A 14,367-nucleotide genomic window follows, 5' to 3' on the forward strand; every position below is an offset into this window, starting at 1 on the left:
CATGTGCGTGTACGCTTGTGCTGATAGCCTTTTAATGTGTTGTCTTTATTATGCTGATGATTCACAGGACAGACTTGATTAGCGGCAAGACAAGAGGCACTCCCTGTGCTCTTTGGTTGACATAACATCATCAGAGTCATTTCAAAGAGAACTGAAAAGAGGGAGGAAGCCTGGCTGGAATCTATTAGATACCTATTATGTTGTGATTGCAGACGTTACTGAAAAGAAAACATTGGTAAAGCTTCTTGCTTCAGATTATGTTGTTTAGGGTCATTTTTAGTATTTTTTATGCTGGACTGCAATAAAACACGATTCGCTTTTAGCGCATCAGCCCAAAGAATGCCAGTGTGTCTGCAAAATAATTAGGGCTCATCTTTCCCAAGGGCTCACCATCTTTAATACATCAGCCCACCTTTAATTGGGTTCATCTTCAGTCCTCTTGAAAAGTCTACAAGTTCAGAGATCCCCTCTCTCATCTTATTATTTTGAATACAACCTTTCTTGGCATTTACAGATAGAACCTTGAAAGTGATTTATAGACTCTTCCTAAAGGAGGCTCTCAGCCTGTTTACAGAGCATCAAGCAGCCATTACAGATTGGCCTTGAGTTATTGATGCGTAGCTCAGTAAAAATTGGCCTTGCAGTAAGAGAGTCAGCTGTCAGTCCTTTTTTAAGAGTGATGGCTCTTAATCTTTTGGTAATGAGTCATACATAAAGATGGATAGATGTGTGTGTTTGCATGTTTGTGTGTTCCCATCTCTACGAATTTATAGAAGCATGTGTGTGGGTGACTGGGGGGGAGGGGGGTGGGGGCATGCTAGACCTTGACAAACAGATGCTGCATCATTCATGTGTGACAGACCACAACTTTGAAAGGGTATGCATTGCATGCCTGTGTTAGTATGTGTATGTGTGGCCTCACCCCTTGTGAGAAGTAAAATGCTGCAATCCCCAAAGGCCAGAAACAGCAGAGCATGGAGAATATGGCCAGGCCGAGATGATCTCGTGGAGGGACAACAATGAAGTTGTCTTCACTCTCGCTGTCGGTAGAACAGTCTGTCTGCACAGAAAACAGCAGTTAAGGTTAAAACATGTAGCCATTTAAAATTTCATGATGTATATGGGCAGACTGTATAGTTTCAGTGGTGATGTAGCAGTAAACAGGTGGTTTGAGAAAACACTGGAATTGATTCCTTTTGATTTTTGATGCAGACAGATGCATCAAAATGCAGACAAAGACTGATGCCACTCTTATGCTTTGCAAAATTTAAGGCTATTGACAACAATCAGTTAGTATACAGCCTGGAGAACTGTAGAGACTAACAGCTAATCTACCCTTGCACAAAAGGCCACAAGCACTTCATATATTTTTGTCACAACTCATAGCCAATGACAAGATGGGTTGTTATGCCAATTGCGACTTTGTTTACAATAGTAAAAATAAAAGTAAAACTAATAAACATGAAGTATGTGGAGTCAGAGGTATCAGTTGTGGCATGGATGATTGAGATAAGCTAGGTTGGGGTTGTGCTGGTTCAGGAAATGACACAGAAGTCAGTCGAAGGAAGTGAAAGAGTGAGAACAGTTAGCTGAGTCCTTATGCTGTGTGGTGAGCCCTACACATGTTCCAATCACATTTTTCTGTTGTTGAAAGTGGAGTGGATCTTTTTGTTGCGGAATTTTCTTAGGTAATTTTTTCCACCCACAAGACAACATTTTTTATTACTAAATGTTTTTGCTGCATCTCAAAATTTTCAGTTAAGATCTCAAAATTTTGAAATGCAAAAAAAATTTAAAAGCTAAAAACAAAAAATCACTCCAAATGGAGAAAATAACTTGAAATTTCAAGCTACCAAGTTGGAATTTGTGTTGACTTGTGAATGACAAAAAAATGTTTGTTTGCTTTTTTAGTGCCAGAATGAAGCCTCCATGGTAAGTAGGCAAGCTTTGATTCTATTTGACAGAACTCTGTTTTATGTGCTAACCAGTTTTTGGTTGAAGACTAAAGTTAAAGCCTGACCAACTTATTGACAGGCTGACATTATGGCTGATATTAGCCATTTGTCTTTTGGTATCAGAATTTATAATAGCCCAAAAGTGAACATTTAAAAAGATAGCAACCAGCTGATCCATGTTCAGTCAGGCAAATGGTTAAATGAGTAACTAAATAACCAAACATAACAGAAATTAGCGATATCTCTTTATATTTTGTTTTTCAGAAAGAAAAAAAATTATCAGCCAATATATTGAAATATCAGTTTTGATATTGGTATCGCTCTTAAAACAGATTCGAAATCCGATAGCAATACAAGTAATACAAGTAATATCATCAAGACACCTCATCCTGTATATTTTTGGGCGCCTAAGTCCAACTGTGTGGAACTTCTGTAAATTTTCTGTCACTGGATGATGAAATTTGCCAACAAACATGCAGATAAAAACAGGATTTGCTTTAAAATACATATGAGTAAGACTTCATTTATATGGTACAGCAGTCTTTGTACAGGTAGTTGGTTTTCAAGTTGAGTGGGTGTGAAAAGAATCTGCACTTATTGAGAAAGAAAAAAGGCATTTGTGTAATGGGAAACAAAACATACCAGCGTATGCAGGATCATTTGCTTCCACATAATGTCACAGCTCACATTTATAGACTTTTGGTGATGGCCCATTAGTTTCTCATTAGTTTTGAGATATGCAGATTCCTACATTTTGGCATCTAAACAACAGATGGCATGAAAAAAATAGCTACGGTTGAAAGTACACCCCATTTCAGATGTGAAATAGTTATGAATCAAACACACCTCCTCCCTAAAGCTTTATGAAACTATTTCACGCTCCATGCAACATTCCTCACAAGAAACTGCAGCGCCTTCAGCAAAAGAGAATAGATGCTCATACATCTGCATACTGTTTAGGATGATGCAAAGTCAGAGTCCTGATCCAGAGCTGAAAAGATCAGTATGTGTTACAATTCTGAAGTCGGTACAGGACGTTCTGACTACGTCATCCTCTAGCATGCACGTACACAAACATGTTCCTCTCGCGGCTTTGTTGTTGGATTCTTCGACGAAGCCAAGACCAAGTACAGAGATTTATTTTCCAGGGATGAAAAGAAGTCTCAGATTGAGGCCACAGTTTCTATATGAGACATTAAGCTGCATCCTTCCCACATTATCCTGTTTGAAGGATGATCCTGCATGAGGGTGGAACATGGAAAATAAATGAAAAATACAATCAAGGCTAACAAATTGTGGCTGACTATTGTGTCAAATAAATAGAGTTCAATTTTGCTCAACATTTCAATAAGAGAGATGACGTCTGCACAGATGTTGGATGTCAGACAAAAGGTCAGGGAAGGAGGGTAGAATACGTGAGAATCGTTATGATATATGATCTGACCAGATAATAATAATAATAATTATTATTTTTTAAGATAGCTATAGTGACAATTTTATTCCTTTTTTATACAAGTTCTGGTTAAGGCAGGGGTGTCAAACTCCAGTCCCGGAGGGCCAGTGTCCTGAAACTTTTTAATGTGTCCCTGCTGCAGCACACCTGAATAAAATTAGTAGGTCATTAAGAAGACTCTACAGAACTTGACTGTATGCTGAGGTGGCAGTTCAGCCATTTGATTCATGTTACAGAAGCTCATGAGTGAATGAACATGGTGCAATAAAAGTACTTTTAGAAGTTGCCACCTTTCTTATCGCACACGTTGATTCCAGACGTTGTATATTCTATCGAGAACCAATCCTAGAACAGGGCTGGCTTGATAGAAGACTGTACAGTTTTTACTTAAAAATGCATTTCTGATGTTTATTTTTGTGTTTCATATCGGTGAACAAGAGTGCAGAACAGTGACATTAGCATTATACTGAAAGTTACGCTTCTGTAAATATGTTAGAGTATTGGGAATGCATTTGCTTTGAGGGCAAAACAGTTTTTAATTAATTTCAATAACACACCCTCCTTGTAACAATATTGCCTGATTGATGATGAGGATTAGCGGGTGGGTGGTTGAGATGTATGGGGGCCCTGCCCACCGATGGCGGGGGAAATACTGGTTTAATCGTCTCCAAAAATAGACCCCTCGAATGCAACAGTGTTAGAGAAAGTAATTGAGCCGCAGAAGAACATTTCTAATTTCTCTGTGCACTCAGACAATGCCACGCTGTGTGAAAAGCTTTGCCTACAAAGCCGTTAAAAGCTGCAAAAACGGGCCCCTGCCTAGGTGGTCAATATATTTTCATGCTCTTTATAATGAAATGTGGACACCAGAAGGTTGCAACACATGAACATAATGCAGCTTAAAGAGTGCATAATGTCACTCTGCTGTTGTGGCCTTAAGCAAGCACTATGGTGCAATCTCTGCAGAGCCAGCCCTGCTGTGTGCTGTGCCTTAGAGCTCCCTGACAATATCAGCACAGCCTTCTGGCTGTTTGGAGAATCAAAACACACATCATCCAGGGATTCTATTGGCTTAGATTACCGCGGGGAGAAAAGTTCAGGAAGCAGGGGAGGCAGGCAGGTGAAGATTTAGGTTGTCTGAAATCAGTGCAGACCTGCAGATAAGTCTGTGTTTAAGAAAGGAAGGAAGGAAGGAAGGTCATTAATCACAAACCTTCAAAGTAAAACAGGCCACCAACCCGTCTGGAAGACTGTCTCAGTTGTCAGTGAAATGACTTTATCTTTTACAGCATTTTTCTCAGAATTAATGACGGGTATGAAATCAAATCAAGAGCTGAATGACGTTACGGGTCGCAAACTTCTTTACCGGGTTTACAGAAAAACCCATCAACAAAAACTGTTGGATACTGTTTGTGACCACAATATTTGAACTTGGCCCCTGCTTCCTGGCCCAACAAAAGATTATTATTGTTATTAGAATATAAGGGTTATTAGAATTGGAAAGTGAATGATGACAAAGGACAGCGTTAGCTAGAACAACACAGTGAATCACAGAATAGAAAAGAATAGCCCTTTATTGTTATTGTACATGTACAATGAAATCATGGTTGATCCACTTCAACTGTGTAGGAATAAAATGTAAATAGCAAGGCAGCAGCAATAAATAACAAACTGGAGAAATATATAGAAATAGAAACATTTCATTATTTATCATCATTTATTTCACAATGATTGCTTCTAAAAACACACCCACACCACAGCGAACCATGCTGCTTTAACCTCTCTGCTCTGTGTCTCTGTTAAGCTCAGCTAAGTTAAGTAGACACCCAGGCCACAAGAGTTCCAGATAAATACACCACCACACGCTTTTAGTTTGTAATAGGAGATGCTTAAGTAAGCAAACCTTTATATTATTTATTATAGACATATTTATCTGGAAGATGCTGTAGATTACACCTTCAGTTTAAACAGCTTTGTAGTTTTTTGCCAAACTTTAAATAAGCAAATGCGCATGTGGGTTTGTTATGAATTGTTTAGCTCTGCAGTAGCAGAAAGGACTAATGACTTGTGTATGCAGATGATGCTATCTGTGCTCAGATATCTCCTATGAGGTGTAAATCCTGTCAACATGCGGTAACTGGCTGACAGTTAATGAACAGCTAACTGATGATTTCACCATTCTGCTGTGACAGCTTAAACAAAAGCTTGTGTAATTTGCACTACAGGAAATGTGCCCTCCAACCTGTAGAATTTAATTAAATGTTTTATTTATTGATTTATTTTCATCAGATCTGATGTCATCTAAATGTCACAATTCCTGATGACAACAGTAAGATCATTTTTAATCTTTGCAAAAATCATAGGGAGGATTTTCACAAATTTGGGTACCGAAGCATTTTATTTTATTACACATTACATGTATTATTTCATAAAATAACCCATTGTGTGTGTGTCTACCCGATAGTTTAGTATGCACTTCTGCCATTATTTTGTGAATAAATTAAATACATCCTTTTCCACTGATATCCAAAACAGTGCAATAAAAGAAAAGACATTTTGATAAGAGCAGGCCACAAAGACAATCATGTCCCGAAGGAAAAACACAGACAATTAAATTAAACCACCTGCAGAAATGAATGTTATATCTTCAACTACTTTAAAAGCAAAAGCCAGCAGTTTAAATTACAGAAATTAATTGTGTGAGGCTACGCAAAGGTAAAGTACTACAGGTCTGAATGTAGAAAGAAACTATTTAACAGCCACAGGGCACTGAATTATTTACATGCTTAAAAAAATAGATTACATTCAGAATATTTATATTTCGGGTGGTGAATATGAATTCAGGTGAAATGAAAAGAAATCGTGCAAGAAAACAAAGAACGTTAAAGCAACAACCAGAAGTCTGTAGCCACTAGCGATTCAGTACTAATCGACACAAAAAAGCACTATTGTATTACATTAGCAACCGTATCGACACTAATGGCCTTTTTCCATTAGTACCTACTCGGGTCACCTCGGCACAGCTCAAAATGGTTTTTAGGGATTTCCATTAGGTCATAGTACCTGGTACCAGGTTTTTTTTTAATACCTACTCGACCGGGGTTTTAAGCTATCTGAGGCGATCCAAAAATGTGACATCAGCAGACTGCATGCCATGGATTGGCTAGTCAGTGGCATCACTCAATGACTTATGAAAGCATCTTCTTCACAGAAATCAAAACAACCATTTATGAAACTATGAGGGGAGTGGCTGCACAGAAACAATACTCTGGTCTTGGAGTTTGACAAAAGGGCCACAGACTGAGTAGCAGGTATCACATAGAAATGACACTATGGGGTATTGCCATAACAACCCCATGCACATTTGGTGGTACTCTGTGGTGTCTTCACCTCTAGCTGACACTCAACTTTACAGTCAGGTAGGCACACAGCCCCTCACCTCGCTAGCAGCTGAACACAAACAGCAACAATAGAACGATGAACTTCAAGGTCAGTTAAGCACTCATTTCAGCAGCATTGGCATATTAAATATTTAATGTAACTGTTAACCTGGCCAGTGTACCCATTAACATTAACCATTTAACTATCAGAAATTCCCAGATGGATAACAAACCCAGCCTCAGCGCATCATAAGCTAGCATACAGCTAATGCTGGTATCAAGATAAATGCAATGCGTTAGGAAGGGCATCAGACATAAAATCTGTGCCAGTTCAACCATGCAGGTCCATCCACAGTGTTAATTTAACAGGATAACACCAAAACCAGTTATGTTTCTCTTAACGTCCCAGCCACTAGACAGAAAGAATGCTAGCCTACATTACCAACTCCTTATCAAATCAAATATCTGGCATACAAACACCTTACAGTTCCGCAACTGTATTTTGCTTTATTTTGCACCACATCAGACAACCTAAAAAAATAGTGTTGTCATTGGGGCTATTGTTTGCACTGTTCTAATCACAATCATTTTTTCACTCCTATGCTTCTGAAAATGATATAAAGTATCAAATTTAATTTAATGGAATGTCTAAATTTGCATTTTCTTCTAACTAACAGAGCAGCACTGCTCTGGTTATTTAAAAAAAAAGCCTCATCACATTCGATATATGACCTCAGTAAAAATGTTCCTAATAACCATATTTTCTCAGATGTTAGTTTATGGTCTATCAATACAGCACAATGTTTATTCTGTAACTTGTGGTTCCATTTAGAGTTAAAAAAGTATGATTTAGGGTGCAGATACTTTGTGACTCACAATTTGCTACTGTGAGTGCTCACCATCCCTTGTTCTCACAGTCAGATCCCCATTTAGCTAGTAAAAAAAGATGCCCTAGATGTGTGGTTTTAGGGGTTTCAGAGGAATAACAGAAGAAACAGCAAGTAAAAAACAATATAATCTTTACCATATGATTAGTAAGATTTACACAGTACCTGAGTGTACAAACTCTGGGTCGACGACACTCCTGTATGTGAGAGGGATATTCAGTATTAAGAGCTTTTCATGATGTCGTTCTCCCAAACATGTATTGCAGTTATAAAGGGATGTACTCGCTGTGTTGGATTAATGAACAAAATATTTGTTATTTTTCCTTTTCGTTGCCCCGTTGCTTCTTGTTGACAGGTGTGCAATTTAGGATCGTGTAATGAGGCTGCAAGAGGGAAACACTACACATCATGCTTAGTATTCACATCAGGTTGTGTAAACAGGTTGAAATGCATAAGCAAAACTGTGCTGTTGAGCACAGAAATTGGTGATTAAATCTGACAAAAATAACAAATTCTTGTTTTGTGGGACCCCAGTACAAGTTAGATTTTATCTTTTTTGAAACACTTTTTAAAGGTGCAGTTGTAGCCTACAGGGTTTCATGAATCATGAATCTGACTGGTCAATCCAAGGACTTTTGCTGTGTGTTGCTCCCCATATAGTACTACCATTCATTCCCTTCACTTCTCCACTATGAAATAAAGGCATACATAGCATAAAGAAAAATGAAAAAACTCTATGACAAGGTAAAAGGATTAAAATAAAAAACAAACAAATAAAAAAAAAACATACAGAATCATGGATCATGAACTTTGTATAAACCATATAAGTTGCATTAGTATTGCAACTTATATGGTTTATACAAAGTTGCAACTAATAATATTTCAGCAAACAGGAGCACACTGTGTTCCTACATTATGCAAATGAAAGAAACTCCTGAAAAAACTCAAAGGATAGGGCTGTCTTAACTAATCTAAGTAGCTTCAGAATATAGAACATCCAAAACACCTTCCTGCAAGTTGGGATGAGAGCACCGTCACCCCAACTGAGACGGTAGCTGCATTAACAGTAAAAAAGCTTGCATCTATAATTTAGCAGGTAATTGATTCGCTGGTGCCTTTAGCTGTATAATACGTGATTTGGCATGACTGTATTACATATTCACATCCATTGAAAAGGTGTCAAGTCAGACCTGCCACAGTAATGGAGAGGGACAGATGGAATATAAAGCAGAACACCCTCTTGGTATTATAACTAGCCACAAATTCTACATTTTGTTTATTTTGTGAGGAAAAAAACCCTAAATCCAACAGACTAATCATTACATGTCTGCCCATAAAAATAAATAAATAAATAAATGAAAGAAAGAGGGAAAAAACTGCTCAGATTTGCAACATGTAATCACTCCCGAAGGGCTGATATTACTCGAAACTCATTGCAAAAGCATCTTTCTCATTATTCACGTTTTAATACTCTGAACTGCTATTCAGGCAAGGATTAAAGTCGCAGCAGTGACGTCTGGCAGAGAGAAAATCTGTGCTACTTCGTTTCTCTTTCAGGAATCTTATTCAGAACCAAAAATAAGGAGAGTCTTTTACTCCTTATTCTGTAATTAACAGCGAAAGCCACATATCAAATTATCCTCATTTAGGATGACCAATTATGCCTGCTGCTGCTTACTGACTCCCACTCCTGTTCTGGGTAGAGACTGTGCAAACATGCACTTGAATCACTGTGATGACCATCATTAATGCTTTTTCCTCTGCCTATTCCTAGAACCCAAATTGGTGTGCTCCTTTGTCTAAACAGTGGCTAGTTATGGGTAAATAAAAAAGAAAAATGATCTTTAAGATTAAATAAACAACTAAAAAGGCCGTTTGTGTCTCTACAACAACCTCATTTGACGTATTTATGATTAGGTTCGAGGCAGACGCAGGGTTTTGGTAAAACACTGTCATATTAGGAGATAATTCAGGTGGAGGAGGCACAAACAAACCTGTAGTCACACAGTTCATTAAAGTTGGTTTCTAAGTTGTATTAGCTCAAAGTGCAGTGGAAATGTTTTCCATAATCATCGGGTAGGAAAATACTAATAGAAAAACAAAGGTTCATGTAATTAAAAGATCTACAAAAAATAATTCCTTATATAAAATTCTGCAACTTTAAAAATCTGTCATTATTCACACCCCCTCAAGGCCAAGTTTGCTTAATTTTATAATTACTGTGGAACTAACCCTGCGGCTTTCCAAGTGGTCATTTGTATAATATATAGGGCCATGTATTAATGCATGCTGAGTGGAAGAGAGCAAGGCCATGCCAAACAATTAATGAAATGCAGTGAATCAAACTGATATCCCATTTTAATACCACACGATCCCAGGAAGCAAAAATCGTCAGAATGCAAACAGAGTTTGGTTGGCATGTTTTGTTTGTGTGTGACTTAGTATTGCATTAGACAGAACATCACTGCCATACTCTTCCGTTTAACAATCACCCAAGGACTTATGATGTTGCTGTTAATACTTTTTAAAAATGTGTCCATGTGGGTCGAGGAGGATTTTAGTGTCCTATTAAATAGAATGGAAAAATCCACTGCCTTTGCAGTGGTGCCTTTCATACCTATCTGGACTCTTTACAACTTCAAATATACTAATCATGCATGTTATCACACACAAAGTGGCAATCTGTCAGAACTCTGTTGCAATTTTAAGGAGAAATTCTGAGCTACTATTTCAAAAGTAGCTGTGGCACGAGATCTGATTCATTCTTTAAATGATGTAAAAAAAGCAGCCAAGGGCAGAGTGACTTAATACATACATATAAATGAGCATTCCTAAATCATTTTATAAATTAACATTGGAAAAAAACTTTAATATGGAATGCACAACTTACCAATGCTGCTAGCGGAAATTACTGACATTCCAAATGAATATAACATCAAAGAAGAAAAAAAACAATCTTTAATGAAGGATAAGGTTTCTGCTTATCATGACCACATTTTTGAGTTATTCTCGGCCAATAGAAGCAGTGACTCACAGACTCTGGAAAGTTACAATGTTCAATCATGTTTTTGGAACCAGAAGATTTTGATAGATCAGAATGATTTTCCAAGCTGAGAAATAAACATCTTTAGTTTGAAAAGAGAACGCTTTAATTTTGCTGAATTGGGAATGACTCAAGAGATTGGTCTGTCATTTTGTGCCACAAAGAAATGTCTGAAAGATTTCACTAGAATACATGAAACATTGTCATAATGGTTAGACCTTTCAGAGGAAGAACAATATGCATGCAGTGAACTGAAGAATGACCACATTTTGGATTTAATTAAGCCATAGGCACTCATATTGCCACAGATTTAGACAGAATTGATAACCTTTTAAATCAAACTGGTCTGATTTAAAATTCTGCAGAAAGGCAACAGAGGTCATTTATTGTATTTCTTTCTCTGGATTTCTCCTCAAGGCTTAGGGTTTTAAAATTACAATATCTCAATTGGAAAAGCTGAAGAAAGACTGGATTTAATGAAATGTTGCCACTGAATATGATATGCACTGATGAATGCAAATTCTGTACGCTGAAGAACATACAACAGATGGTGCAGCCATTTTCAAATTCAAGTTTTGGTAGTATTCGTTGCTGTCATTTATTCTCCTCTTCCATTAACACTGTGCTGGTGAAGTCCTCCCATTCTAGGAAAGACCACCAGGCGCTTTTCTTTTCCTGTTGTATTTCTGAATATGTAGCTTCTCAAAGCACATTCCATGCTTTAAGGGATTCATAAATATAGCACTTATAATGGAACTGTTCATATCATTAACACCATGTAAGTATGTTTACCAGCGAGGGTCAGAAGTTTTTCTCAAATCAACAATATGTGATATAACTACAAACAACATACGCTAGCATAATGCTGCTGCTGTGACAGAGACACATTTACTCACATCATTTAAAGAACACCCATATTCCAGTATGTCAACGCCAGTAACATGTTAAGCCTGTTCCTCCCCGATTCTATATATGTATAGTACACACATAATCGTTACACTAGTATCAGGGTTTTAGCGTGAAAGTTAGGACCTTGAGGGGAGGGGTATTAACAGGACAGTTGAACACTGACATTGCAGCTCTCTGTACTTCTGTGCAGAGCTGCTGATGCTTTGTGGACAGTGAAAGAGAGAGAGATGAATCATTTAAGCTTCTATAATATAGGAGGATGACAGCTGAAGAAACAAAACAGTAATAAGACATCATATTTGAATGCTTCTCTTTTAATTTTAAACTTCTTTAGTTTTAACTCAGCTGACATTATGAACTGACTTGTACAAAGCTAAATTAGTTTTTGCAGCTTAAGTATAAGAACAGTTGTAAAGTATAAGTTAAAAACTGCCCTGATTATTTGGCCTGTAAGTGGTCAGTTGGACACTTACAGACCTCTGGGGCCCAGTCAAAAATGAAATTAAACCACAGCCATAATACCTACTAAATCACCCTACTACAATGTTTAGCAATCATGTTATGATTAAGTTAAAGTGTCATTTCATGATACTGAAGAATTTGCCATCTAAAAACCCAGATACTGATGTGTGAAATGGTAAGTAATGGGAACGGGTTATGATCAAGGCAAATCAGTTTCTGCTGGTTCATTAACTCCACCCGTCTTCTCAATTTGATACTACCACCACCACTATCACGGGATAAGTGATTTCAGGTAGTACCGTGGCCTTGGTGTGTTTTGTCCTGCCACATCATGCTTCCTGCAGGTACTTATTTGATTGATGCACTCTCTTCAAAACCTATCCACCAGGTCTCTGCCTGCCCCTGTGTAGAGCTTACCTGAAAAAATATCTTTCACTACCAAATTCAAAGGTTGCACTTCCCACTCAAATGTATTTATTTATTTATTTTGCAGAGAATTCTCTCTCAACCCTGACTTGCAGTGAAAAAATGCTTTAAATGCATTTTCTTCCCTGTTTTTTTTTTTTTTTTTTTTGGTTTCAGTTAGAAAAACATCAGTTACACTGTCCCCCTACTCAGACTCTGCACACCAGAACCGTCACCTTTAACTGATATCTTCTTGATTATATTCTCACACAGCTAAATAATAAAGCAGAGCAGTAACTTGCCAACTGTTGTAATATGAGCACTGGCCTCTTGACGGCCTGCATCAGTCACTGTGACATGATAATGAAATTGTCTAACAGCAAAAATTAAAAAAGAATAAATAAATAAATAGTTTATTGGGATCCAAGATTAGTGACTACAGCTGGGATCTGAGAAGGCATACCTTTTGCATAATTTTGGAAAAATCAGTGCCTAAAACACAGGAGCACTTTCAAACTGAGCTAACTGTATGTTCCCACCTCACAAAAGTGAGACCAGGAGCAAGGCAGAGAAAGAGGGCTTCATTTGGTAGACCTCCTGTGGTTGACGCTGATAAGAGGAGGCAGGTGAGGTTGCCTCAGTTGTCTGGCACAGACACCTCGAACACGTAAAGTGTTTTCTGAAGGCAAAACTCTCACCTTTCATGTTCTACATGGAGGTCACAACGCAGAACTGTGACCTTGCAGCTGGGACCGATTCAATAATTCTGGTGCATGCCATTATGCTGCTTCTATTCAGCAAATGTTCTGCTTACAAACTGCTCTGCTTTTCAATATTTCACTCAAAATAAAATAAAACTAATAAAGGGGAAAAACTAATAAAGTACTTTAATGGGAGATGTAAGACTTGGATGTGTTTTGTAAAAAGGAATGTAAGTGTTAGTAAACAAAAGTTAATCATTTGATGTTTTAGTGTTTTGAATAAATTATTGGGTTTTGTTTTTTTTTTTACACTTGAGATGTTACTGAGCTCTAAAAGTGTTTAAAAAAGACAAATGGTACTTTGAATCATACTGAGATTTCAGTTTCTCCAGTAATATCATTAAAAGCTGCTTTACTTCTAATTTTGTACTTGAAGAAATTGCTATTCTACTTTACTGATTCTCCTCAGAGGCTATCTGTAATTTACTCATGCACTTTGATCATTGGAGAGTTTGTGCTTTATATAATAACTCCTTTCAGGCCCACCCTTTTAAAAATAAAATACTTCTTTCCACTGCAGTAGTTCTCTCTTTTTATCTTTCTTTTTTGTAATTTAAACACACACATATACACACATAATCAGCAAAATAAAGGAAAAGTAACATAAGCATACTGTACTGGCTAAGCTGTTCATTCATTAAGTTAAAAAAGGGGGGTAAACCTGATTAAAACCTGAAACCTGATTAAAAGATTTTCTCAGTAATGTAATCTTGAAATGTCCAAGAAAGGAATCCAACCAACTTGAGTGGATCCACCCTATGCATATTATAATTTATGAAAATATATACGTGTTTGCATAGCCCTAATAGATTTCATGATATATAGTATATTGGGAATTAAAAATTAAAGGAAGATATGTCCTGGAGAAAATTCTGACCCAGATGAAGGCCCTAGCATGAGTAGTGGTCAGAAGAAAGCAAAAGATGTATACTACGGACAAACCGAGCCAATCCCGCTATACCTGGAGCGCGGGGAAAAATGATCAATATGCTTTTTGTGACATTTTTGTTTGGTGGTGTGCCGCATGATTTTTCTGATATGAAATATATGCCGTGGCTCCAAAGGTTTGGGAAAACACTGATTTATTCTGCTTTTAATGAGCGATGAACTTC

The 14,367-nt window shown here is 37.4% G+C and overlaps 1 protein-coding gene across 1 annotated transcript in view; it reads right to left on the bottom strand.

The window, feature by feature from the left end:
• syndig1l (synapse differentiation inducing 1-like) overlaps positions 1–14,367 on the bottom strand; it is a 38,617-nt gene that overhangs the window by 9,670 nt on the left and 14,580 nt on the right. The window contains exon 3 of the mRNA XM_063496153.1: positions 923–1,060. Coding sequence (XP_063352223.1) covers positions 923–1,060 — 138 coding nt within the window. The remainder of the gene's footprint in view (positions 1–922; positions 1,061–14,367) is intronic.

The sequence above is a fragment of the Pelmatolapia mariae genome, linkage group LG15, assembly GCF_036321145.2.
Source record: "Pelmatolapia mariae isolate MD_Pm_ZW linkage group LG15, Pm_UMD_F_2, whole genome shotgun sequence".
Taxonomy (NCBI): Eukaryota; Metazoa; Chordata; class Actinopteri; order Cichliformes; family Cichlidae; genus Pelmatolapia; species Pelmatolapia mariae.